The sequence below is a fragment of the Aricia agestis genome, chromosome 20 (genome assembly GCF_905147365.1).
Source record: "Aricia agestis chromosome 20, ilAriAges1.1, whole genome shotgun sequence".
NCBI classification, from domain to species: Eukaryota; Metazoa; Arthropoda; class Insecta; order Lepidoptera; family Lycaenidae; genus Aricia; species Aricia agestis.
In genome coordinates this window covers 12,171,077-12,198,878 of record NC_056425.1, presented here as the reverse complement: position 1 = coordinate 12,198,878, position 27,802 = coordinate 12,171,077, and the positions used below count along the sequence as shown (strand labels likewise).

Here is a 27,802-nt window from a genome sequence, read left to right as displayed (position 1 = left end):
GGAAAACAAAAAGGAGGACTGGAACGTGGAACGAAAATAGCTATAAATAATAATTGATTGGTAAAATGTACAAAATATAAATTTTCTATATTAGGCATGTACAAGTTAGAAAAGAAGAAGGAATAATTAAATAACAATGAAACTCCTATATATAAAGTGCCAAGGCCAATGAAAATGAAAGTAATAAATTAATATCCAATAATAATTTTATTCGATAACAAAATTGAACACAATGGTTTACTTAGCATAACAAATCTATAAGCTTTAGTAATAATCATAATACTGATCGGGATATATGTAATATAGATAAAATATAGAAAAATATAAGATTTATTAAGTAAAAAGAATAACTGAAAATATATAACCATTTACAAATTATAAGCATAAGGAATATTAAGTATAAAAACAACAGAAAGATTTAGACCAAAAAAAGAAAATTGAAGTATCAGATAAGGTCTAACCAAGTACTGGGTTATTTCTTGTAATGGTATCCGGTCTCTTCATCAAAAGGCTGCTGAGTGGAACTGAAGGAGCCTGATGATTGAGACGACTGTGGACCCAGGTACTGGTTGCTTGGAGATCCAGACTGAGACTGGTATTGGGCACTTTGAGATCCTTGGCCATTGCTTGACGCTGGAAGGAAATTAACAAAAATATATTATAATTGAAATTATTGACAAGTGTAGTGTAAACGCAAGAAATGTGATGTAATTCAGACAAAACTAAACATTTATACAATCATGTGTCATTTTATCCTTACTGTCAGTCTGTCATGTTCTATTTTTATTAAAAGCTTTTTTAACTTGCTCTGTATGTATGTTACGGTGGAATTTTGGACCTCAATTTTGAAGTAGATATATTTAACCGATTGAGCTGAAATTTTGCATACTCTTTTAGTGTGGATGACCTTGCACGATATAGTATGTGACATCACTCTAAATCTAATATGGCCGACCATCCAAGATGGCGAAATAATTATTACTATTTGATACTCTGTTGAGCTAGTAGATTTAGTAAAATTAGTTTGTTGAGTCTTAATTTTTGGCATTAATATTCAAATAAGTTTTACTGTTTCTTGTCATCGCTCTATTAAAGCGAGAACCTTACTTTCTGAAATTGTGAAGGCTAATGATTATTGTGGTGTTTGGAAAAAATCTAACATTTTAATTATACTAAAATGGCATCGCTATTATAACTAATCAAGTATTTATTGTTGCAAAACATCTTTCGGTGGGACATTAAATTGTCCAAATTTAAAGAAATTATTCACTCACGTCTGAAGGTTTGGGCGGCGTTGGAGCCTCCACTTGGGCCATGATCAGGAGGAAGGTACTGGTTGGAAGTGGCAGAACTTTGCAGGCTTCCAAATTCACCTCCACTGGAGCTAGATGGTCCACTTGACCCGTAGGATCCACTGCTGGATCCAGAGTAGCTCTGTCCACCTGAGCTTTGAGAAGACGAGCTCTGGGATTCTGGGGGAAGGTAGCCTTTCTCCAGATGGTCCAAGCGAGCTGCTGCCGCTGCTGCTACGAGGGTGGCGATCACGAACTGTAGAAGAAGAATATGAATTATTGAATACATTTTTATAGTTGTAAGAAAGCGGTGAAGATAAGGCTAAATAAAATTGTGATTCTTATTTTTCTTAATGGAAATAATAATTCATATTATAAAGATGCTATATTTTAATTGCTATGATTACTAAGTTAGGTGCTGATAATGACTTCTAAAAAGCACTTTACGCTTTATTACATTTTCTTTTGATGTTTTAAGCAAAATTAAATATTCTTGAATTCAATTCTCATAAATGAATATTACATAAACATTACCAGTTTCATATTTGCTGACTTCGGTGGTTTCCACTGAACTGTGGTTTATAGTACCCACACACCCAATATATACCCAAATCTCATCCTGAATCTCACGTACCTTGACGTCACTGAGATATACTTGAAGACAAAAATAATTAGCAAAGACATTTGTCAAGACCTTCGTATTTGACTCAAGGGTGTTTTAGTTGATGTAGGCTTGGTGACTAGGGCGCTGATCACGTTGCCAATATCGACGTTGTTGATGACGAGTTGGGTAATTTTTGGATGGTTGGATGGATTAATTAAAATTTGACAATTTTGGTGTGTGCAGTATGCATAACCTAGCCTTCCCCAGCATTAGGTTTACCTAATTAAAAAACAACTTCACTGATTGAGAGAGATAGGAAAACCTCACTGAGAGGTAGGTCAAGTCTTCATTGTTTTTGAGTTCCAATAACTCTATCCCTATAGGAATCTTACACATAACATCCTGAAGACTGACTATCAAATTTCTAAATGCCAGGGCATCTCTACAAGCTAGGTTTTCCCTCTGAAGAACCAATTATGATGTTGATAATTTTAAGCAAGCTCTTCTACTATGTAATAATTTTTGTTTTAACGCCTCCGTAGTCTAGTGGTATAGAGCGTAGCTCTTGACTCAGAGGTCATGGATTCGATTCCCGCATTAGAAACATGTTATTTCCAAGTTTGGTTAGGACAATGTAGGCTGATCACCTGATTGTCTGACAAGTAAGATGATCCATGCGTCGGATGGGCATGTAAAAAGTCGGTCCTGCGCCTGATCTCTCGCCAGTCGTGTCGGTCTTCCGTCCCGCTGGATTATGAGAGTAAGGGAATAGGTAGAGGTAATTTTACGTGGGAGAGCCATGCTTCGGCACGAAAGGGCCGGCTCGACCGGAGAAATACCACGTTCTCACAGAAAACCGGCGTGAAACAGCGCTTGCGCTGTGTTTCGCTGAGTGAGTGAGTTTACCGGAGGCCCAATTCCCTTTCCTATCCTCCCCTATTCCTTTCCCTTCCCATCCCTACCCTCCCCTATTATCCTATTCCCTCTTAAAAGGCCGGCAACGCACCTGCAGCTCTTCTGATGCTGCGAGTGTCCATGGGCGACGGAAGTTGCTTTCCATCAGGTGTGACCCGTTTGCTCATTTGCCCCCTTCTTTCATAAAACAAAAAAAAAAAAGAGTGCTCTTGTGTACTGCTCACAAACTTGGGCACTATAAAATTACTCCTGCGTAGCTGGCCTGGTTTCAATGAAACCGGCCACCGTCACCGTAAACCGGTGTGGGAGCTACTTGATAACGAGTTGAAGTATTTAAAAGAAAGTAAAAGTAAACATATACTTAGAATAATAATTAAAATTATCAGTAATTTTGTGAATTTAAGAAATACTCGCTTTACCCCTATTAAAACTTTTAAGGTATGGTTTACGGAAGTGCTTCTTTTGACCTCAAGATGCTAGGCCCTTGCCCTTGTACTTCCGGCTTTAAAAAATCGTTAAAAGGATCAGATGGACGTGATGCTATGTTGGAATCACTTTTTAGGGTTCCGTGGCTAATCACCACATTTTTTTATATTATGATAGATGTAAAAGTTAATTCTGAACCTAAGCTCTTACTGGTCGTATCTGTTGGATGGGTTTTAAGAAATGCTGCTGTGTTGCTTAGTTTCAGTGAAACCCATTGACATATTCATTTAAAACCTTGGTGAATTATATACATTTTAAATTGTAATTTTCCATCTTTTTAGTAAAAGATGGCCCCGTGCGAGTTTCTTACGCCGGTTCTTCTCGCCGGGCTAGTTCCCGAACCGGTGGTAGGCACCTTAGTATCGAAAATTACTCTAAATAAAAAATATTTTGATTTTGATTTGATTTAAAACCACCTAGACGAAGTTTCAAGGTTAATATAATAATAATATGTAAGTCGTAGTGACAATATACATCTCTGGTTACACAAAAACTCATATCACAATAGTATAGTATGATTGATTGATATGTAATAGATATTGTATTTCCAAAAAATATATTGTTTCAAAGCTCTTGTTTACTCTTATTGACCTACATTGTGATAAACACATATTACACAATAATAAGCAAATCCTTTATAAGCAAATCCTTTAAAGGCCAATGTATACGCCTATACAATAAAATCCCAGAAAATGTTCAAAATCTACCTTTAAATAAATTTAAAAAAGCAGTTAAAGAACGTTTGTGTGCTAAAGCGTATTATAAAGTCAATGATTTCTTCGAGGACAGCACACCTTGGGAATAGGGTGGCTCTATGCAGGTTACTTTTCGTTACATAGCTGTAAGCCATAACATTGTAATTTTCCATTTTTTTTGTAAAAGATGGCCCCGTGCGAGTTTCTTACGCCGGTTCTTCTCGGCGGGGTAGTTCCCGAACCGGTGGTAGGCAACGTAGTTTCTTCGTTCGACTTTCAAAAAGTGTATCATGATACCCATTTTGAATAAAAAGATATTTTATTTATTTATTTATTTACACAAAATTTGTGTTTTGATAAACTTGAATTGACGTTGCATACAACTTGTTGTTGTGTTGGCTTAGAAGCTTTCATTCTGAACTATTTTTTATTAACAAAAATTTCATTCAAATTAGTTCATCGATATTATAAAGAGGTGAAAGACAGACAAAATATTATGTTTTTTATTCTTTCACTTATTAAAGTTATTCTCGATGCCATAATACGTAATTCTGACAAAAACTTAATGTAATCGTACATTTTTCCGTTACAGAAACAATCCCCTGTAAGAACAGAGCTGGGTGCCCATGATAGGTGGATCTATAAGGACCAAAACTCACGACAAGGATTACCTACTATACAAACAGATAAATGTTTTCATTTAGAATATTAGTGCGGACACGTTTATGGCACAAGGCATATTTACTAGGCAACGTCCAAGAAACGTTTTTGCTTTTAAAAGCTGTAGGCATATAGTACCATCAGATAAATTGATTCAAAAGCAGATGCTGGACATACGTAATTTAGTCGGACATAATATGATGTCGTATCATAGATCTGTATAATATTAAATAAAGGTTGACTTGACATAATTTGACCAAAATTTAGGATCGCCATCTGCCACAAACCATATTCTCTGACAGATATAAAAATATGAACTTTATGCCTACAGCTGTTTGACAAAATATTATATCAGAAGTTGCTTATTAAGCTTGTAGGGACTTTCATTATTTAAATACTATATTATATTGCCAACTCCATTGCGAAACGATTCGTTTATCGCATAGCAACCGAACATTTTGCCGCTATAAAGCCTATGCTATTTAAGGTATCGTACCTTATTTAAAAAAAAAACACTATTTCCAGGCCCAAGAGGCAGATATTTTGATCCACAGCAAATAATTAATATAAGACCTTGTAACAAATTCCTTGAAAATTATTGAATTCTATTCTATCGTCATGACAATCGTATTTTTGTAAGTTGCAGTAACAAGATGAATAAATAATTAAAGATGAATAATTAATTAATTAATTAATTTTTGTGTAGCAGCGTGCGCGTTTATGTCTTTTTGCAGGCACAAATATTTACTTTAAATCTTTTAAAAGCTGAAAATTCACATACAAGAATTGAAATAATATATCAAACGAACTTTTCAGGCATCGTATTTGATGGAAAAATAAAATATAGTATAAATTATTGTTTACTGCTATCAGTTGAATAATTTCTTTATTAATGCAATAAAAATAGTAAATAATCATTTTGTTAAGGAAAAAACAAAACAAAAAACATATTCAAGAAAAAAAAAACATGAAGTCAACTTTTATTTATAAAATTTACATGAACACATAAAAAATTGACTTTAAGCTTGAAAAGCTCTAGCTGTAAAAAGCTAGAGATCTAGTACTGATATCCGGTCTCCTCGTCGAAAGCTTGCTGTGGGGAGCTTTGGAAGCTCAACGAAGCTTTAGGTGCTAGGTACTGACGGCTGGCGGCACCAAACTGGGGTTGCGACTGGTACTGGTTGTTCTGAGAACCGAATGAGGAACCAACGTTGGAACCGGCTGAAACAGTAAAAAAAATGTTTTAATTGGTACGAAAGTCTCAATTTAAGCTATCAACGTTGTAAAAATACTTAAGATTTTGTTAATTTCTTGATTATAATAATTATTTAGCTCCAGCTGTAACATTTCAAACTTAAACTGAAAAAACCCATTCGCTATAATATTTAAAAGCGGAAAACAAAAAATATATATATTTTTTAATTATTTTAAGCTGGATAGTTTAAATTTTAGGCTTAGATTAATTTTATTAATAATATGACATTAAATAAGTTGTAATATATTATGCGATATTCGACAAAATTATTATAATATTGTTATTATTAACTTACGTCTGAAGGAAGATCCTCCGAAGTTTCCATTAGATGAGGATCCGTGGTTGGGAGGTAGGTAGCGGTCAGAAGTAGCAGCGCCGAAGTTGGAGTTGGACTGACGGCCAAAACCGCTGGACTGACCACCGAAACCGTTGGAGTGACCGCTGAATCCGTTGGACTGACCGCTGAATCCATTGGACTGACCGCTGAATCCGTTGGATTTGCCACTGAATCCGTTGGTCTGACCACTATATCCGTTGGAATGGCCGCTGAATCCGTTGGACTGACCGCTGAATCCGTTTGAGTGACCACCGAAGCCGTTGGACTGACCGAAGTTGGATGAAGCTTGAAATAAGAAAATAAAAACATCGTAAGAATGTTCTCAAATGTGATACGTGCACAAGAATTATTACATTTAGTGAGTCTTTTTGAAATTAATAAAAAATAGCTTATTTCAAAATAATATAATACTTTATATTTTTAAATAATTTGTAAAGATTAAGATTACAAAATAATGAGTTTATTGTAATTAGCATCATTACTTTAATATACTAATTGAGCTTCTAATTTAGATTAGACTTGAAGTTTTCAAAAAATAAACTTACCTCCTGCAGAAGATCTGGCGAGACCATTGAATCCATTAGAGGAAGAGGAACCCGAGGGTCCATGATCAGGGGGCAGGTAGCGGTTGGAAGTAGCGGTATCGAAAGATCCCTGGCTGGAACCGAAAGATCCCTGGCTGGAACCGAATCCCTGGTTGGAACCGAATCCTTGGTTGGAACCGAATGATCCCTGGCTGGAACCAATAGAGTTCTGTCCGAAGGTCCCTGAGCCATGCGAGCCGAAGCCGCTCGAGCTTCTTCCGAAGCTGTTCGAGGCAGAGCCGAAGGAGCCAGTGTTGTCTGGTGGAAGGTAGGACCTCTCCAGATGCTCGAGGCGGCCGGCGGCTGCCACAGCAATGAGAGCGGCTACTACGAACTGGAAAGGTCAAGTTATAATAAGTAAAGTATACTGTATATCCTATAATTTAAGGGTACTAATAAATTATTTATTTAGTTTAAACTTTAAATCAACCGAAACGTTGGGGACATAAAAATTGAAAAGTGCTCTGTCTCAGAATCCAAAATTTTACTTGCGTCAACCTAAGAGATAAAATCGAATCCTGTATAAAATAAATATAGCTCTTAATATTTTAATTGAAATTAGGAAGTGAATTTTAATTAGAATACTCAACTTATTCTTATTGAAATTAAGTATTTGAAAAAAAGATATTGATTAGTTCCATAAATCTATAAGTAACTTCTGGAGCGACTTTTGAAACAAATATTACTTGATGAATAATTGAATAATTGCCAACAAAAGGGCAAAATTGTTAAAAAATAATAGTATTTCAAATTATTATTTTGAATTATCAATTACTCAAATATCAGAACAATTAGAACTTTACCAATTTCATTTTCGGCTAGTTCCTTTGTGGTGTTCACTTCGACTGTACTCGACATACCCAGAGCCCGAATATATACCAGTAACATAATCCTGGTGACGTCACTACATTACCAAATGCTTTTTGTGTGCCAGCCTTGATTGTCAAAAGTGTATTACTCTCAAGGGTGTTATTAATTGATTTCAGTGAAGGATCCGATTAATTGAAACGTCGTGAGTGGATCGTAGATTCTAATGTTTTGGGTATAATCGGTACGAGATCCGTTTGAGTAAACTTTGAGTCTAGTTTTATAGGTTCGGATTATGTTTGTGCTAGCCCGTTTAGATCATTTAGATCTAAGTGTGAATGGAATTGAAATCCGACTTAATATTATACTAGTTTATGCCCGTAACCTCGTTGCGTAAAAATTTGTTGATTAAATGCCTTACAAACTATCTTATGTCCCGGCCTTAAAATATGTCCATACATATAGTCCGATAAGAAAGTGAAGAAATTAAAAAGTGGCAACATCGTAGTGTCATCCCTTTTTCCTTAGATTGATTTGAAAAGGATGACACTACGATGTTGCCACTTTTTAATTTCTTCACTTTCTTGACAGACTATACAAAATTTTATCAAAATCAGTTTAGTGGTTAAGGTGTGAAGAGATAACAGACATACATACTTTCGGATTAATAATATTATAGTAGTACTAGATGATACCCGTAACTCCGTTGCCCCAAAATTCGTCGCGCGGGAACCGTACATTTTTACGGGATAAAATGTATCCTATGTCCTTTTTTGGGCCTTCAAGTATATCCGCACCAATATAAATTAGTTTAGCAGTTTAAGCATGAAGAGATAACAGATAGACAGACATATCAGTTTTATTAGAATGAACATCGTGAAGCACATTTATAGTTTTATAGCCACTGATTTGGCTTATATTAAGATGAAGATGTAATAAAACTTAGTGTAGGTTCTAACTTACAAGACCTAGTATCATCAATTTGGGTCATAGTAATCATAATAATACAGTGATTGCTCGTAAGTGTCTAAACACACTAGGCCGAAAATACGCGGCTGAAGTTCAGCATGATTACGTCAGCAATGCGCTACGCATATATAACGCGACGTAATTTCAGCATGGTGTGTCATCAGTAATTTAAAATACTTCTTTCCTTTTTTCGGCCTAGTGTGTTTAGACAATAAGTGAAACTTTAAAAGAGAACGAGACTTATAGCTTAGGGGGCCGGGCACCATCGAAATTCTCATACATACGTAATACCAAAATCCCCAAAATCACCAAAAAATCCAAAAAAGTATTATTTAAAGTTTAAATATTTTCTAGTTAATTTACTATTTATATTTTAAGTATATATTTTTAGTGTTTCACTATATTTTTTAGTGTTTAAATATTTTGTAGTAATTTTTACGCAGGATCCTAGGTAATTACTATTTAAACCTTTCGACCGCGGAAAAACGAGACAGAATAGCTTATCTATTGTTATCGCGGCCGGATGTGGCCGCTTGGGGCTTCATGAATTGCTGAAAAATAACTCAAACGTGTTAAATATTTTCGTATGAGAAAATGATTTTGGTATTACGTATGTATGAGAATTTCGATGGTACCCGGTCTCTTAAGTTCTACCCCTGGAATCAAAGTTTCACATAGACAATTAAAATTAGTTCAGTGGCTTAAATGTGAAGAAGTAACAGACAGATCTTTACACTGTACCTAACAAAATCGGTTTACTGGATTATGTATTATAAAGTAACAGACAGACAGACACACTTTCACATTAATAATAATAGAAGGATAGTATGTAGTATAAGTACAGAAACGTTGGCCCATAGTAGCCATATCTATGTAGGTTAGATATACCTCAGTTATCCCTACGTCATAACCTCTTAACATCATAATTGGTTACCATAACAACCGTTGACAGCAAATCAATTACCCAATCAATGCGTTCGTGACCGACGCGTTTTTGTGCTTTCAATAAGTTTTTATTCATTAGAGTCAATATTTGATGTGTTATCTATTAATCATATTGCCAAATATTGCTACTAAAGTGTGTAGAGGGCACATCACGATGCGCTGCGTCGGAGCAGCGTACGCTGCATCTGCGTTGTGTCACCGCGATAAAATATATAAATAAATATAATATATAAATTCCGCTGACGCGATAAATAAATAAATAAATAAACGTTTATTCAGAAATCTGGACATTACACAAAGTTCTGTACATTTAAATTTAAAGATACCACTCCATGCAAGTATAAGAAACACACAAACAAAAAAACAAAAAAAAAAAAAAAAACAATAATACAAGAGGAAAAAAGAAATAAAAAAAATAAAATAACAATAAAACAAAACATAATATGCATTTAGCAAGGCGCCAGATACAAATTGGTAGGTGGTGTAATGCCCAAACTATTGAAGTGGAATCCACTCAGGTTCATGACTGTGGGCTCCACAGTCCCTGATATTCTGTGGACCCATTTTGGACGCGTTGGACAGACCACGTCAAGACGAGGCACATAGTAAACAATAATAATATCAAGTGTAATAAATGGTTGTGTATAAGATAATTAATAATTATTATAATAAAACATAAATAAAATAGATAGCATTGACTGTAATTTGTAAATAATTATATAAGCAATATATAATATACGATTATACATAATAATATAATTTGTGTGTGTAATTAAAGTAGAACAAAAAAAATAATACTTACTTAATAAAAAAAAATATATAATATAATTTAATATGTATACATATATGATAACAGCATATTCGGCCAATCAGAGCACGTTATCCCAGGAAGTCTAACAAAGCTTCGTTTCGTCTTTGCCAATCCGAAATAAAAAATGTTATGAGCGTATTCGCTTCAATGATTTCGAATTCGATTTTGGTTGAGACTAATGAAATCCATTTTTTACTATAGTCGAAACTCCTTTCATCTATAGCTCTTATTACCTCTATATAAGTAGTTTGCCATCCACCATGCCCTGGAACAATTTATCTTTTATGCATAAAGAAACACAGCGTTAACATTGCGACGACGCACCGCAGCGCAATAGAGCAATGTGGCTTCACATTTACCCCTCCCAAGTTCGCAAGGCCTATATTCTTTCCTCGATGCATTTTTGAATATAAATGGAGCAACACCCTATCTCTTTTTAGTTTTGGGCTGGACACATACATCGTACAATCTAATAGATGATATCCATATTAATATTTTAAATGCGAAAGTGTGTCTGTCTGCCTGCCTGTCTGTCTGTCTGTTTCTACTTCACATCTAAGCCGCTGAACCGATTTCGATGAAATTTGACATGGAGATACTTTTAATTCCGGGAAAGGACATGGAATACTTTTTATCCCGGAAAAAAGTACGGTTCCCGCGCGTGTAACGAATTTTGTTATAACGGAGTCGCGGGCGTCTAGTTGCTCATATAAATTGATACAGTAGCGGGCGCCAGTAAAACATGATCCCAGGGCTGGATCATCGTACTAATCATATACAGAATCTAATAGCAGTATCCTTAAAAATCAATCCACTATCTTATCAAAATATCTAATGACTCGACTGTTAAGGTTAACACCATATAATAAAATAATCGGTCAAGTGCGAGTCGGGCTTGCGCACGAAGGGTTCTGTATCGTAATAGAGGAAAGATAATCGAAAAATTGTGTTTTTGTATGGGAGCCCTTAAATTTTTATTTTATTTTAATATTATTCTTAAATATTGAAGTAGACGTATAATTAAGGCTTTTGTGAAACTATCAAGTGCCTACCTGTTTTCATTATTGATATCGAGCAAAAAAGGCCAAAAAAATCACGTTTATTGTATGGGAGCCCCCTTTAAATATTCATTTTATTTTGTTTTCAGTATTTGTTGTAATAGCGACAACAGATATCACAATCAATATCAAATACAACAATCTGTGAAAATTTCAGAACTCTAGCTATAGCGGTTCTTGAGATACAGCCTGGAGACAGACAGACAGAATCGAAGTCTCATGAATAGGGTCCCGTTGGGTACGGAACCCTAAAAATCAACCTGGGTTTGAAGTCCCTTACCACAAAAACATATTATGTTTTTTATACAAACGTTTAACCCCGTTTTACCCTCTGTTGTGAAATTTGTTCCCCACGCGAAAAATGAAGTTAGGCGCCAAAGTCTAGTAAACTAAAATGGCTAATCCCTTTAATGCTGGGTTTTTCCTTTACTTACTAAAAAGGAGAAGGTGCTAGCAAAGGAGAAGTTTCAAGCTGTAGATTTATTAAACTATGTTAGGTATGAACTTTACCTCTTAACCAAGATCACACTAATCGGTGATCAATCAATTATCTAGATATTCAACATGCACTAAATAGCAGCAGGTCATTAGGCCGTAGGAAAAGTACCTTTTAATTTGATTAATGTCTAACTAGAATCAGAATTAAGTTAATTGATGTACGTAATTGGGGTTATAGCTTTATCACGAAGAGCTTCAATTAAATTAGAGTTTACTTAAATATAAATCAATTTATAGTTTTGTGCACTTACGGATTTTGTCTCGGAGCACTTTTCTTATTCCTAAATATTGGCTGCTTTTAGTGGACTGATCGAAACGTAGGGACAAAGGGTTCATAACAATATTCGTAAATCTAAGAAACCTTTAAAATACAGTTTTACTTATATTTATTTATTTACTATTTATTTATTTTTATAGTTGGTTTTTCAGAAGGAAATAGATTTTATTCCTTAACTCTAGCTCGAGTTATGGAAATCATATGACAGAATATATAACTGTAGGCCAGTATATAATTATATTTTATCATTACACTAAAGTTTAAAACCAATTTAAAACTAAATAAATCACACATATTGAGGACGTATTAGGTGTTGCACAAAAACGCAACCTCCATTCAATAATGAATTTTCATTAAGAATGAATCATTAATAATGCTCAAGACTATTCCAGTTCATTCATAATTCATTACTAATTAAAACAAGCGAAAATCCAAATGTCTATGCAAATAAATCATCTTCATGTGTGGGGACTGCACACACTTACACCCTAACAAAAAAAATAATTACGCAGCGCCTAGCACATAACTAATGATTTGGTTTCTTAATAAATATTTTTTATTATTTCTTTATTATTTTAATCGAGTCCAGTATCTGTATTGCGAAGCTTCAAGAAGAGATCGTATCCGCTTTTTAAAAGCAACGCACCTGCAACTCCTCTGATTTTGCGAGAGTCCATGAGCGACTTGCTTGTTTAATCCTATTTTTTAAAAAAGTCAGCATGCCAGACAAAGATAAGCAGTGTGTATAGAATTATCCATGTAAAAATATTTTTATTCGTTGGAATTGACGCCGAAACACATAACCACGTTGTGACAACCTCTGTCAATATCAGCGAATTTTTTAAAAGTTTTTATTATTAGTTTTGAATGGTTTTGACGCTAATATGTTATGTGATTCGGCCCAATAAAATTTATAATAAAGTTTCTTGGTAATCACTTCATAGCTGCGATTAGGACACCTTATTGCAGGAAGAAAATACACGAGCATAATCTTTGAAATAAAAATGCTCTATACTGTTCCAAATATTTAGGAAATTTAGTGCATAGTTTAGTAATAATAAGTTTCTATTTTTATAAATTATTTTGAAAACTTAAAGTATTTTTAAATTTTTTCTTTACACTTTGGTAAAATACGATCTACCTTAGTGTGCGAAGGGCCTTACATTTTGAAGTCACGATCGCGAGATGGTTACAAACCATTTACGGTGGGCAAAAACAGCCTAACTACAGCCTAACCGCCATATTCAGGCAGATGAGCTTAGCCATAACAGGTCAGGTCTTTCTTCGAGATCTGCGTTTGAGCTAGATAGATTGTGTAATGGTGTACGTGTAAGACCTATATCCCTAGGACATTCTTGTTTGCATATTGCATTATGACCTAAATATTTTAATTGTGAGAAAATTATTTGAACTGGTGCCTAGGTCTTTTAAGTATGCTGTCCCGGCAAACGTTGTTTTGCCATAAAATTATTTTCCCTGTTTTCCTGTTTTTCTCTTAAAGTTTTTTCTGGTTTTTTTTCTATAGACCTCATGAAGCCCGAGACCTTTCCAACGAATGCAAAACCCAATGGAAATCGGTTCGTGCGTTCTGGAGTTATAGCGTCAGGAAGGAAAACCCGACTTATTTTTATATATTAGATAAGCGATCTTAGAATTAGTGATCTTCAGTTACTACAAGGAAAAAAGTTTGGTGAGATTTTGTGAGATTTTATTCAATCCCCTCCCCCATTCCCCAAATATCAAGTGAGATTTTTTTTAATGTGGGTTTCATACGTAAACGCGTTGGATTGTTTCACAGTCAGAAGATCTATAACGTCAAAGTATCAATGAAATTATTTCCTTTCGAACGAATGACGAGAATAATTCTAATCGTATAACGTATTTGGGAGATCGCAGACGACAGTCTTTTTGTGCGATCGAGTCTGCGGCGCCCATACAGTCGGCATGGCCGTTTAAACACGTAATTTGTGGACGCCCCCTTACTTGTTATAAAGCTGTATATCATTACTGAGTCCAGTCGCGATAGGAAGCGGTAGTAATGATTGTTGGCAAAATTAGGATTAACATAATGTCCATAGTCTATACACACACCGAAACATCCTTTCAGGTCTGAATTTTTTTCCTGAAAAACAATTCATATTTCCCAAACAGAGCAGCATATTTAGACTTAAAGTTATCATGATATTTGTGTGTTTGGAATTTGTATGAGTGTGCATTTCATAGACAAAATACTAGACAGCCAATTAAAATAAAAAATGCAGCTGTATTTGACCTTGGAGGTAATCGCAAAACGTTACCATGTAAAGGTATAATTGACTATACGTGCGTTGGAAACATTTTGAAGATGTCCATTAAGGCTTTATTTATATGTGTTCATTATTTAAGTTTACAATATATTCGGTTTTCTTGCGCAGATATTCGGTTTAGTATGGAAAGCATAAAATATTCCGTCAAACGAAAAAAAAAAAATCCTTTCCGTATACAAAATTTCATGAAAATCGGTTTGATACCTTAAGAGTGAAGAGGTAAAAAATAATCAGAGAATGAATTTAGCAAATGTATGGTATCTCATTTGCCTATGAATCAATTTTCTCGATGGTATTTTATGACTACAATATATTGTAGTCATAAAATACCATTTGACGCGTTGCCGAGATCGCCCAAAAATCCTATTTTTTTTCTTATCTTAGTTCAAAACTGATTTAAAAAAATTTAAAACGGGGAATATGTAGTTAATGAAATTGTCGTGTGTTTAAGTACTAGGGAGATGCTGAAAGTGTGCTTCAATTTTAATTAATTGGTATTACTTTATTTTATAATAAACAATAAAGTCAATAATAGAAAATTTAAAACGGGGAAAGGAATGTTGATATACTGAAGATTATTGCTGTATTTTATTATAACTTTGTAGCTTTCAAATTATGAGTTTATAAGACTCTAAATATGGTAAAGCTACTATGTAGGGGAAGGGCCTGCAGTCAGTTCAATTGAAAATTGGGATCTGTTGATTCATAGGCAAATGGCGGGCCTACGTAATTTGGACGGGTTAATTTTTACGTGGGAGAGCCATGCTTCGGCACGAATGGGCCGGCTCGACCGGATAAATACCACGTTCTCACAGAAAACCGGCGTGAAACAGCGCTTGCGCTGTGTTTCGCCGAGTGAGTGAGTTTACCGGAGGCCCAATCCCCTAACCCCTACCCTATTCCCTTCCTTATCCTCAACTATTCCCTTCCCTTCCCTTCCCTACCCTCCCCTATTACCCTATTCCCTCTTAAAAGGTCGGCAACGCACTTGCAGCTCTTCTGATGCTGCGAGTGTCCATGGGCGATGGAAGTTGCTTTCCATCAGGTGACCCGGTTGCTCGTGTGCCCCCTTATTTCAAAAAAAAAAAAAAAAAAACAGTTTAATGTAAATTGGGATCTGTCGGCTGGGATAATCAGTGGGATCGGCATAACTAGACCAAGCTACCTAGATCCGCCTTCTGCCTATGAATCAACTTCACTGATAGTACCTAACTACTTTGTTTAACATATTTTTTGCATGGTCCTAGTTTTTATTATTCGTAGCATGATCCAAAGCATGCAAAACTATGAAACTAAAACATTCCCTTTATTTTAGTCGACATTAATAATAAGTCAAATTATTTATATTTCGTTCGATACAATAGAATTAAAAAAAGAGCCTAAAATTGAGAAGGGATGTCTTTTGTAAGGAAAATACGAAACTTTCTTTCCTGGTTAATAGCTATAAAATCTTTTCAATCAGTTAGGTATTTATTTCTCAAATATATATTTTTGGATATTGTATTTTAATGTACTTTAATAATGTAAGTATAGGTCTACCAGAATCTGATGGCAAAAATTGAGAAAAGAAATTGACTCTAGCAATACCGGGGTAATAATTAATGGAATAAAATATTTTGATCCTTTTTTTCCTTATAGCGGCTAATTCTGTGTATGAAACATGTAAATATAAAAATGTATCCAATGATCAAGAACATTTTTTTAAAAACCTGCCATCCTGCCATCAGATTCTGGTATTTCAAAAGTCTTTTGTAGCTGAAATGTTTGTGCCCTACAGTGTGTGTGACGAAGAAAAACACAAACAAGAAATTGCTTTAAATAGTTTATTCGTTATATTTCATATTTACAATCGTTATAAACTATTATTTTTGCTTTTTATTAAAAACTTCTTACAACTAGTACTGTCCATTTACATAGCTGATCTACTTACAACTAAGAAACATGAAATATTATAGAGCAGTAAAATGTTACTGAGATCATTATTATAGAAAAGGCAAGAAGAAATATTCAAAGATGAGTATTAAATAATAAAGAAGCTCACGCAAAATATTAGATTCAATCTAAGATTTTTTGAGACTGTGCGCAAAAGATTTCTTAGATACTAACAAACCTTGTGCGCCAAAGAAAATTCTAATATTCTGCGCTAACAGCAAGATTATACAATATTTTACATCACAAAACAGCATTTGTTGGAACAACAGGCGCTAATTCAAAGATATTTTACATCCTCGTCGCACATTCATAATTAAAACGAGATGCACTTAGTAACGGTAGCCAGTTTGGGAGTTGAAGTTACCGTTTCCGGAGCCCCTTGGCCCCGCGTTGGGCGCCAAGTATTGGCGAGAAGCGGCGCCATTACCCTGGCCTCCGAAGCTCGAAGTTTTAGCTCCGAAGCCTGATCCTTGGCCACCGAAGCCCGATCCCTGGCCGCCGAAGCCTGATCCCTGGCCGCCGAAGCCTGATCCCTGGCCTCCGAAGCCGGGAGCGCCGTACTGGTTGGAAGGTGCGGAGTATCCACCACGACCGCCGTTTCCGGATCCGTAGCCAGCACCAGAGCCGGCGCCAGCGCCAGCACCCTCACCGCGGTATGTGCCTGTAAAAAAGAAACAAAAACATTCTGTACAACAATTCTGGAAGATAGTTTGTAAAGATTGAGATCTCCAAATTGTTTGATAAAACATATAGATTGTGGGATAAAAAAGAAAAAAAGTTACAGTTAATTAATTATAGTGCAATGTAATAATTATATTATTATACTGTTATTAAAAGTATAGTATAAATTGCATCGACGCGTCATGTCGATATGTAAACTATCTTTGGTCCGCTTCTGACCGTCAAAAGAAAAAAAAAACAACTAAATACCTTACTATAAAAGGATTTTCTATAAACAAATATAAAAATGTCTAGACATTAATAATTATTTAGAAGATTCTAGACTGTCATCACAATCAGAAATCGTCTCAAGGCTGTGGTCTGAAAGTGCTAAAGGTTGGTGTTTAGAGTAAATACTAGAATTCTAAATCACGTACTTTCGGTAACAATCACCATGGAGTATTCTGTGTAGACGTGAATTCGTTGCATTGTTAAATAATCATTTTGGATTGTAAGAGGTGTGGTTATTTTACAATTTCATCATTAGAATCCTACAATATTATTGTTAACATATTTTGAGAAGGAGGAAAAGCTGGCTTGTATCCCAACTTTTTCTTATTTTTGGTATTTGGTATTTGACAGATGGACAAACATTACTTATAATATTTAACAGAGCTACGGTAGCACTATAATAAGAGAAATGGGAATAAAGGTCTTTTGCTTGCAGTGGATAGTATATAAAAATCTTTCACTTGAAATAAAATTTAGCACGTTTAGGGCCTGTTTCACCACTTCCTGATAAGTGCCGAATAGGCTATCAACCACTTAACTTGTGAATAGCCTATTCGCCACTTTATCAGAAAGGGATAAAACAGGCCCTTAACATTGAAAGAAAGTGTAAATAATGATATAATGTTGTTCAGCAGGCTCTAGAAATATAATAATATATAAATCTCGTATAGGCGAAGACAGATTCAAGATTATGAATAGAGGCCAGAGATCAGTGCGTATCGTTTACACAGGCGATGTAAAAACCATTAATCATACTGTGAATATCGCTTTGCGGTCATGCTACTGAATTGATGGTAAGTTTTGACTGCAACTCAAGTCATTTAAACAGCAAACTATATTACATACAACTGTATTAAGCTACAAGTTAGTATTTAAATGACAGACAGTCGGATAAATGGATGGACTGGCAGATAAAATCTTCAAAATGTAAGGACTGATTGTATTTTTTTTAAATAAGTGGGCAAACGAGCAAACGGGTCACCTGATGGAAAGCACTTCCGTCGCCCATGGATACTCGCCGCATCAGAAGAGCTGCAGGTGCGTTTCCGGCCTTTTAAGAGGGAAAAGGGTAATAAGGATGGGATGGGAAGGGAATAGGGGAGGGTAAGGAAGGAAATAGGGTAGAGGATTGGGCCTCCGGTAAACTCACTCACTCGGCGAAACACAGCGCAAACGCTGTTTCACGCCGGACTTCTGTGAGAACGTGGTATTTCTCCGGTCGAGCCGGCCCATTCGTGCCGAAGCATGGCTCTCCCACATCTAAATATGTGAAAGCATAAATTATTATGCTTTGACATATTGCAAGGAAAACAGCGAGATGTCAGGCTAGACGTGAGGTTCGTCGGTAGAGTAATTTTATAATGCCCAAGTGTGTCCGCAATAAACAAAAGAACTGTTTCTTTATTTTCTCTCATTACCAAGGGAGACGGATGACGGATATGACTGGCGAGAAATCTGGCGCAGGACTGACTTTTTAGATGCATAATATTCAATGCGTGAAATGTGAATCATCTTATTTGCCATACAACCAGAGGATGATTATCCTAACTTGTAAATAACTTTTAATAGTAGCTAATGTAATATATCCGTTTTTAAATTGTGATATAATAATATTATGATGCTACCAAGTTAAACTTTTATTCTCCCACGAGAAGTCTTCAAACATAATAACAGTGCAATTATATTATTTAAGTCACACCTTTACCTTGGAATGGATCTAATCTTGCCCACTTATGTGTTTCGTTATTATTATTACCTAGGATGTTCGCGGTAATGTATTATTATTGAAGATGAGTAATTTCACAACCGAAGATGTAAGTGGATGTAGTGGATAATTAAAGATTTGTAAGTTGTCGTTTTCTGCATAAATGGAGGCTTTAGGCCCGGAAAATTTATTTGAAATTAAAAAATGTGAATTTTATGTATAGCCAGATATATTAGAGAGACTAGACAGGTTACAAGGTTTTTATTTTATTTTAAGGGAAAAAAACTCTTTTTTTCAATTACGCATAATTACTCTTATGTTATAAAATGTTAGTTACCCACTTCATCTTCAGTCTTCAGCTGTGAGTAAATGGTTCATATTTATATCTGTCAGTCAGTGAAGGGACGTTTTGCAAGAGGTCTGACGCTAGATGGTAATGTTACAATAAACTGAGGATTCTATAACACCTGTGGGTGTTGACAGTTGAAATACAGACCTACAAGGATAAGTTGCATCTGGATTTTAATAAGGGCGTAGATGCAAAATGGTTGTTACTTAAAATGACCAGCTACAATTCATAATTCGACCACACGCAAGATATACTTGGATGATATGGTAGAAGGTGTTTTAAAAGCAGTTATCTTTTAACTTTCAAGTGGCAGCTTACAAGAAATTAAATGTGATTTAGCTAACTGGCCAAAACATCCTTGTAGGATAAGCCTCTGAACTGTGGCAGTAGATTTAGGTAAAAATATATAAAAATAAAACTGTGCTTAAGTCAGACGAAATTATAATAATAATATACAGTTTCTTAGTTCTTTTGTTTCATAATTATTAGAATTTACACCGATTACACCATTTTGCTATGAAATTCCTTCAGGCGTTAAAGTTTAATATACATTTTTTTTAAATTTATTGTTTAATATTATACTTAAATGCAATTTAATATCTACTAATTATTATTGCAAGATAATCAACGAGAAAAGTTTTTAGGGGGATGTCACTTACAGCCTTGATTTTTAAGCCATATCTAATAAAAATTGCCTCTAAAAGTTTTGGGAATCTCTTTGGGCGATATTCGCAACGAGCTATCATTAAACTCCTTCGGATTAAATGTAGCAATAATATATTCACGATAATCTCCAGTAAGGTGTGGGAAGATGTGGTCACCGGTTTGTATGATGGGAACGGTAACACCAATCTTATTGTGGACACACAAAGCGCAGTCTTTTATTGATAATGCAAACGATTATGAGGCTAAATGGCAAGGAATTGGGTCTTTAAGGAAATATATAGCATTGATATTGGTCATTGATTAGCACAAAAGTTTGTTAAAGAGTTTTTTTATCGGGCAATTGGCCCACCACACATTCCCACCACTGCAACTCCACAACCACGAAAACCCTTTGATATGATCTCAGGGGTGCTCGAGGGACAAGCTAAATCTGTCTTGGGACCCGCAACGAAATTAATCAGAAGAAAGATAGAAGGAGTAGGGGAAATCCAATTTCCCACCCTAAGCAAAATGGGAGACAGCCAAATTGTCGTGAATTTTTGTTAAAGAGTTTAGTGTTGCAAATTAAATTATAGGATTTTTTACTAGATTGAACTCTAACTGGTTTAGAGGTAAGAGAAAAGGATATGGTCTGAAAGCCCAAAGACGACTAAAAATAAAATAAAAAACTTCTTCATAGGACCTCCACAGCTCCAACTAGTACAAAAATATATGTGTGTTGTTTGTTTATCTGTTACTATTTAATTGAGTCTGGCGATACTTTAACACTGCTACTAGGAAAAAAATCTGCCGACCGATATTGCAACTTGCAAAATCTAGATTAAAATAATGGTAGAATATTGTAACAATTGAAGAGTATCCGCATCGTCTTCGAAAGATTTAGAAACAATCAAATCATTCCTGGAATGAATCAGATTTCGATCAACAATGGAATGTCCGATCTCCGAATCCGTGAGCAAAGGTTACAGAGAGCGGGATAGACGTGGTATTTAACGTTCGCATTCGATAATGCTGTCGTGAAGTTTGGAGCACTTGGAATGATGTAAGAAAGGATAAAAAATGGGAAGGATGTGAAAATATTCAGATAATGTAATTAAATAAACGTGAATAAATTATAAGAAAGAATAAAAAGGCACTTGGAATGATGTAAGAAAGGATAAAAAATGGGAAGGATGTGAAAATATTCAGATAAATAATTAAATAAACGTGAACAAATTATGAGAAAGGATAAAAATGAAATGAATTAAATAATCAGGTTTTTAACAGGCGTAGCACTCGATAATTATTATGATGTCGTGGAATTTGGAGCATTTGCATGTGAAAAAAGATAATTGTGAAAATGAAAATAGTGCAATAAAAAATTTAAGTAATAAAAGAAAAGTGTTAAGTAATAAAAAAAAATTTAAGTAATAAAAACAAATTGATGAAAAGGTTGGAAAGGAAAATGAGACAAGACGGAGAAGGATAAAAAATGAAAGAATAAAATATGAGATTATATACTGTTTATGAGATTTTAAAAAAATTATGGAAAAGAAAAGACGATTAAAGGAGTGCAGTTGGAAAATTGTAGAGACGTTGGAATAAAAAAAAATGTTATAGGATTATTTCATTGTTATGATCAAGATGAGAAATAATTTTGTAACCACCTAAGATTTTTAAAGGTGTTTCTTATCACAATATTTCATCGGATCAGCTTATAATCATTGCAATTTTATGCAATAGTACAAAGTGCAAAGAACTCCTGATAACCTTTCGATAAACACCCGATAACGCACTTCTAGTAATATTCTTAATCAATTAATAAACTGTATTAACTTCCTTTCTAATCATTAGCTGGAGAATTTTCTAGTGCAATATGACCTACGGCCTAGATGCCCTGGTTCCACCTGATGCAACGGCTCATCAGGGGCGACCACACGGTGGGATTCTCGTGGGACCGTCCCACGTCATGTGGGCATGATTGATTGGCGTTTTGTGCGTATTACACATATCTAATGTTTAGTGAGCGATTAAAAATATACCATAAAATCCAAAAATATTTTAGTTACATTAAAATTGTAATTTTCAATATAATGTTTATTGAATGAAAGTACACAATAATATTATTTAAATTAACTTCTAACAGTATTAGGGTTTTTTTTTTGCAAAACTATTTATAAAATATAAATATGAACACAAAAATGTTTTAAAACCTTATCGTTCAAATATATAGGGGAACGAAATTTTAAGAACACAAGAACACAAATTAATGCATCCAATAGAATATATTGAATACCCATGTCCTACTAAAACCGTAAAGCATGGTGAGTCTACGAATAATTGATGGGATGTAATAGCAAAAGCAAGGTTAAGACGCGCTGCGCCATATTTAGACGAAATTACTCTGAACTTCGTTATACCTCGACTACACGTCCCAATTTGCAGGATCTAATAGATCTATACAAAGGAACTTGCGTAAGGAATTACTGCGTAAAAACTGTCACAAAAATTTGCCTTTGAAAAATATGGAAGACTACAACGACTGTACGTCATGAGACGATCAATTAATCATAATTTAATAGTGTTAAGCGATTGCCATCGTACGTTTGATCGAGCATTTAAATCGATAGTGCAATGTAGATGTAATAAACGTCAAACGATTTTCTTTGTTAACATTACCACACCAAAGGAACGTTAAATACAAAAGTAGAATATTTCGTAGAACTACGAGTATTGAAATATTACGAAATGCTATTGCTAAATACGAAAAATATTATTAAAAGTCAATCTTTCACATCGCTCTACATTTCAAACTAATTACTACTTTTTTATATTACAATTAGTATTGAAATATTGCAAAACGCCATACCTAATAATGAAAATACGAAAATCATCAATAATCGGCCAAGTGCTAGTCGGACTCGCCCACGAATTGTTCCGTACCGCTATAGAGCGAAAGTAGGCAAAAAATGTGTTTTTGTATGGGAGCCCTGCTTAATAATAATTCTTAATTATTATTAAAGTAAAAATAAAATTAAGGATTTAGTGAAAATCTCAAGTGCCTACCTGTTGCCATTATTGATATAGAGTAAAAAAGGCCAAAAAAAATCACGTTTGTTGTATGGGAGCCCCCCTTGAATATTATTTTTATTTTGTTTTTAGTATTTGTTGTTATAGCGGCAACAGATATATACATAATCTGTAAAAATTTCAACTCTTTAGCTATTATCGTTATTGAGTTATAGCCTGGAGATAGACAGACAGACAGACAGACGGACAGACAACGAAGTGTTAGTAATAGGATCCCGTTTTCACCCTTTCGGTACGGAAGCCTAAAAAACGAGTCTTCCACTTCGCTCTATATTGCAACCAAGTCGGAGCGTGTAGCGGGGGCCTTACTCGCTATATTTAGATGAAATTCCAAACTTCATTATAAAGGACGACACACAGCAATTATTATAATGTTCTTGATTACTTTAGCAACTGTTTTGAAACGAAGATGCATTAGAATGTAATTTGTGAATGTAACAGCCCAGGTATGTGTCGTGCTTATTGTTGGATGTACTATGTGAAGTTGCCGCTCGATTGACAGCAACGCACGCATTACAAACAGCTCGACAAGGCTTTAAATGAACGTTTCGAGAAAAGGATCTAACGCTGCCATCATACAAAAACGTCATTTTTGACAGATATCCTTTACCAGCAGCGCTCCCGCCCAGCTTTGTCGCACTTTATGTAGTACATTTTTCTGCGGTTGTTGCGGTCAATTTCTTTGTTATTTTGAGGCGTAGTAAGGTAAAGTTTGAGGTCTAAATTGTCAATATTATTTGATTTTTTGCGAAAAGTTTTATAATTGTAAGATTGATTTGATGAACTTGACTCTGATTTCAAAGAAAAACAGGCTTAAAGTTTAAAAAATATACGGTTATCATCGAGTTAACAAAAAAATATTGCAACAAAGATAATTTTTGGGAGAAGATTACGGTACAACAAAATTTTTGAACTTTTATTTCATTGGTTTGATTGTTTTGATGCTATTCAATTTTATGGATGAATGTATTATGATGAGGTTTACAAGAAGATATACAAAACACGTCTAAGATTATCGTAGTCAACGTAATAATATTTTTATAATAATACCGCGAATTATTATTCAAAATTAATAGCACTTTGTGATTTCTGAAAAAATCGCTGATTGCCGACCTTCCTTAGTTGATGTTATATCGTATCTCCTAAACCCATATACTACTTTTGATCTACTTTTGTTGTACTTAAAGCAGACGTAATGTAAGTATTGTAACGGCCATACTCAGAGACACAAACGATTACTCAACATTAATTTAATGCTTCGATAGAAAATGTACAGAGTTCCCGTCAGAATCTTTACTAAATTGAAGTTAATTAACCATTAATCCTCTTTCAGTGAGGCCGTATATTATTCATCATTAGCATTATAACTTGACGATTTTTTAAGAAATATAAGTTACCACTTACCATCATCAACGATACCAGCGGCTTCATCGCGGGCATTCTGTTCCAGCGACTTCAGGATGGCTTCGGGGATCGGTGGTGGGGTGGGGAGGTGGGCACCACGGGGCTGGAAGCCGTTCTCATCAGCGGTGTACGTGATGGAGTAGTCCTGGCCGTCATCACCCTTGTAGGAGAAGGAGCCTTGAGATTGGACGCCGTTGGTGGCAACACCAGCAGCATCAGCCTTGATACCGTTGGACGTCTCGTACTCGTATTGGAAACCTTCGGCGGTGACTTCGCTGTTTAACTTCAGGATTTGGGCGTTGGCATCAGCAGAATTCGAACGTCCAGAGCCACCGAAGCTGCCTCCCTGGCCACCTCCCTGGCTATATCCTCCCTGGCCGCCGAAGCCACCACTGCCTCCCTGGCCGAAGCCCCCGCTGCCTCCCTGGCCGAAGCCGCCGCTGCCCTGGCCGAAGCCGCCACTGCCTTGGCCGAAACCGCCGGAGCCGCGGCCGAAACCACCGGAACCACCTGAACCAGTAGCTCCATAACCTGCACCCTGTCCTCCTCTGGGAGGCAGGTAGGCGTTGTCCAGACGAGCTGCGGAGCAGACTCCAATGATGGCAGCGACTATGAACTGAAAAGAGACGAAAGAGTTAGAGCGGGATGAACAATCTAGTGGAACTCATATTGCTGAAGAATAAACAGGACTTGAGCTTGGTTTCTGAGGGTTTTGGCAGGAATTTATCTTTTTAATAGCTAATTTTGAAAAATAGATTGGTGAGAAACGCTGCTAAATAGATAGACTCCTTTAAAAAAACTCTATAATATAGATTTAAGCCCCATTTTGGTAAATTTTTTAAAAGTGCGCCTAACATGGGCAAATCGAACAGCATAATCCGTGGTACTCTTACCACTGCAAGCTAACGCTTGCATTATTTACACCTATAATTGATACCAAACGATATACCTATAATGATGTTTTAATGATATTTGAAGATTAATGAAGTAGGTAGTAGGTGTAGAAACATTAATTACACTGTAATGAATACTAGTACATAATTAGAACGAAAAGGTTAAATAAATGTCAAAAGTTAAGTTTAGGTAACCTTTTGATATAGAGCAACCGGACAGTTAATAATTGGTTCAGTAAGATTAACTACGATATTGTAAGATCCTTATACTTTTGATATAAAGGATCTGTTATAGATTACATAACTCTGAGCATAATAAAAGAAAACCTTTTGATAAGAGTTAGGAGCGTAGTTCAGAGTCGTGAAAGTGGTTATGATTGGAGACAGATGAAAATGACCTATTTTAAATTACTTTTAAAGGGATGAAAGACTTGAAAAGTTATTTTTTCTAATACATTTTACAAGTAAACTTTTTTCACAATTTTCTAAAACTGTACCTTTTATCATTATTATTAATGAACTTTCTTAACTATTTATTAAAATTTCTTTAAGCTTTTCACATTTTCCGATTATTCATAATCTATTTTTCTATCTATGGGTAACTAATTATAAAAAATCCCATCGCTCAAACTTTGACACTTGCAAAAAGTTTGACGTACTTTTTATGGAAAATCGTACTTTTTTTTGTATCCATCCACAAAAAGTCTAGACTTACCAGCTTCATATTGACTGATGTGTCTGGTGTCTGGCGGTGGACTGTGCCTGTGCCTGATCATCTCACGATTATATACCTCTCATCTTACCTTAGATTGTACTGAAAAAGGTATCACGGTCGCGCTTGCATTTAAGGTTATGCAAAGATTAAAGTTCAAAATCCGGAACACTTTTGGGCTTTTTCGTTGGGTTTTTTTTTTTTGGTACGGATTGAAAAAGGGTTTTCTGGGATGGTGAAATAATGATGGATAGTAAAATAATAATTTGGGTTAAAAATAGTGTTTAAATGGTGAGCTCCATGGAAAGGTTTAAAAAATACTTGGTACCTTTTTCGAAAGTGATCTGCTCGATATCGTTTTATAAAAATATTGAAAGATACTAGAAAAATAACAATATTTATCACAATAATATAATTAATAATGTTACAATTCATTCGAGATTACAATTATTACGATTTCATCGAAGATGATGCAATTACTTGCTATGAAGCTTTAAGCTGTTTAGTTATTTTAGAAGGCAACAACAGCTGATAGAATGAAGCATCAATTTCTTGACACCTTATTCGTGGGTTCGTTCCCCGCGTTAGAAAAACAAAAAATCCCTCTTACGTTTAATGAAAAAACACTATGATTTGATATGATCATGCGTTTTACTAGGTTATACGAAAGACAGAAAAAGGGTTTTCGCACTCCGTCCTATCCAAATTTTATCCGATTCATAGATGATGGAGAAAAGTGAGGTATCTGAAGACGGATTTAGGGTGTTGTATTCTAGAAATACTTTTACGTCTATAGGCTACGGACTGTCTTTTCACGGATTTTTAACCCCCGACCAAAAAGAGGGTAGCATCCAAACGGGTGGACCGATTTCCATATAGTTTATTTTAATTGAATGCTAACATTATCAAGCGTGTTCTGAGCTATCGTTCATCATCATCAGCTTGCTCAGTGCTGATAATTTTCAGTTTGATAATATACTTAACATTTAAGAATCGGGGGTTGTTTTGAAATTTCTTAATTTAACGTTATGAGTGCCGTTTAATTTGTACGTAGCACCATTACCGTTTATAAGACTCTTGTAAACTTGCATTCGACATTTAGAAAAAAATATTATTACTTTTTTTGTTTTGAGAAATGGTGCACACATGCGGCATGACACTAAGCGACGCATACATACATACATATATTTTAATGTCTAACTTCGCCATCAAAGTTATCAAATAGTTGTCTTTATCCTGGCTTTGTAACCCTACATCAGCGTGGGAGTTAGTTCCAGAATTGCTCTAGAACACAAAGATTAACCTTTGACTTGTTAAAACGTGTGATATTTTAAATACGTCTGACGGCGCCTCGGGCCATCTCAGGCGCGGGTATCTGAAATAGGATCGCTATTGGTAATATTGAGGAGCTGTCAGGTGAAATTCCTTCATATTTATAATACTGATCCGACTAACGTTGTTTTGGGTATCTGTTGTGTTGGGTATCTGTACGGCTACAGGTGCAAAGAGAGCCCATCGTGCAGGTGTGACCCTAGTAAAATAGAAGATGTACCACATCTTCTATCAGAATGCCCAATATACTCGAGGCCAAAATATGATCTGGAGATGAAAATAGGACTAGA

At 35.2% G+C, this 27,802-nt stretch overlaps 3 protein-coding genes across 3 annotated transcripts; all 3 read right to left on the bottom strand.

The window, feature by feature from the left end:
* Nucleotides 1-451: 451 nt before the first annotated feature.
* Nucleotides 452-1,850, bottom strand: LOC121736977 (variant surface antigen A-like). The gene is made up of 3 exons (XM_042128469.1): nucleotides 1,827-1,850; nucleotides 1,275-1,548; nucleotides 452-633 (listed from the first exon to the last, which is right to left on the bottom strand). The coding sequence occupies exons 1-3, from the start codon at nucleotides 1,833-1,835 to the stop codon at nucleotides 473-475; spliced, it is 444 nt and encodes a 147-aa protein (XP_041984403.1). The 5' UTR covers nucleotides 1,836-1,850; the 3' UTR covers nucleotides 452-472.
* A 3,823-nt stretch (nucleotides 1,851-5,673) lies between these two features.
* Nucleotides 5,674-7,805, bottom strand: LOC121736974 (filaggrin-2-like). The gene is made up of 4 exons (XM_042128466.1): nucleotides 7,632-7,805; nucleotides 6,790-7,162; nucleotides 6,203-6,529; nucleotides 5,674-5,873 (listed from the first exon to the last, which is right to left on the bottom strand). Exons 1-4 carry the CDS (start codon nucleotides 7,638-7,640, stop codon nucleotides 5,710-5,712), a joined length of 873 nt encoding a protein of 290 aa, XP_041984400.1. The 5' UTR covers nucleotides 7,641-7,805; the 3' UTR covers nucleotides 5,674-5,709.
* An 8,503-nt stretch (nucleotides 7,806-16,308) lies between these two features.
* On the bottom strand, nucleotides 16,309-26,229 carry LOC121736973 (pupal cuticle protein 36-like). The gene is made up of 3 exons (XM_042128464.1): nucleotides 26,184-26,229; nucleotides 24,576-25,191; nucleotides 16,309-17,092 (listed from the first exon to the last, which is right to left on the bottom strand). Exons 1-3 carry the CDS (start codon nucleotides 26,190-26,192, stop codon nucleotides 16,761-16,763), a joined length of 957 nt encoding a protein of 318 aa, XP_041984398.1. The 5' UTR covers nucleotides 26,193-26,229; the 3' UTR covers nucleotides 16,309-16,760.
* Nucleotides 26,230-27,802: the final 1,573 nt, after the last annotated feature.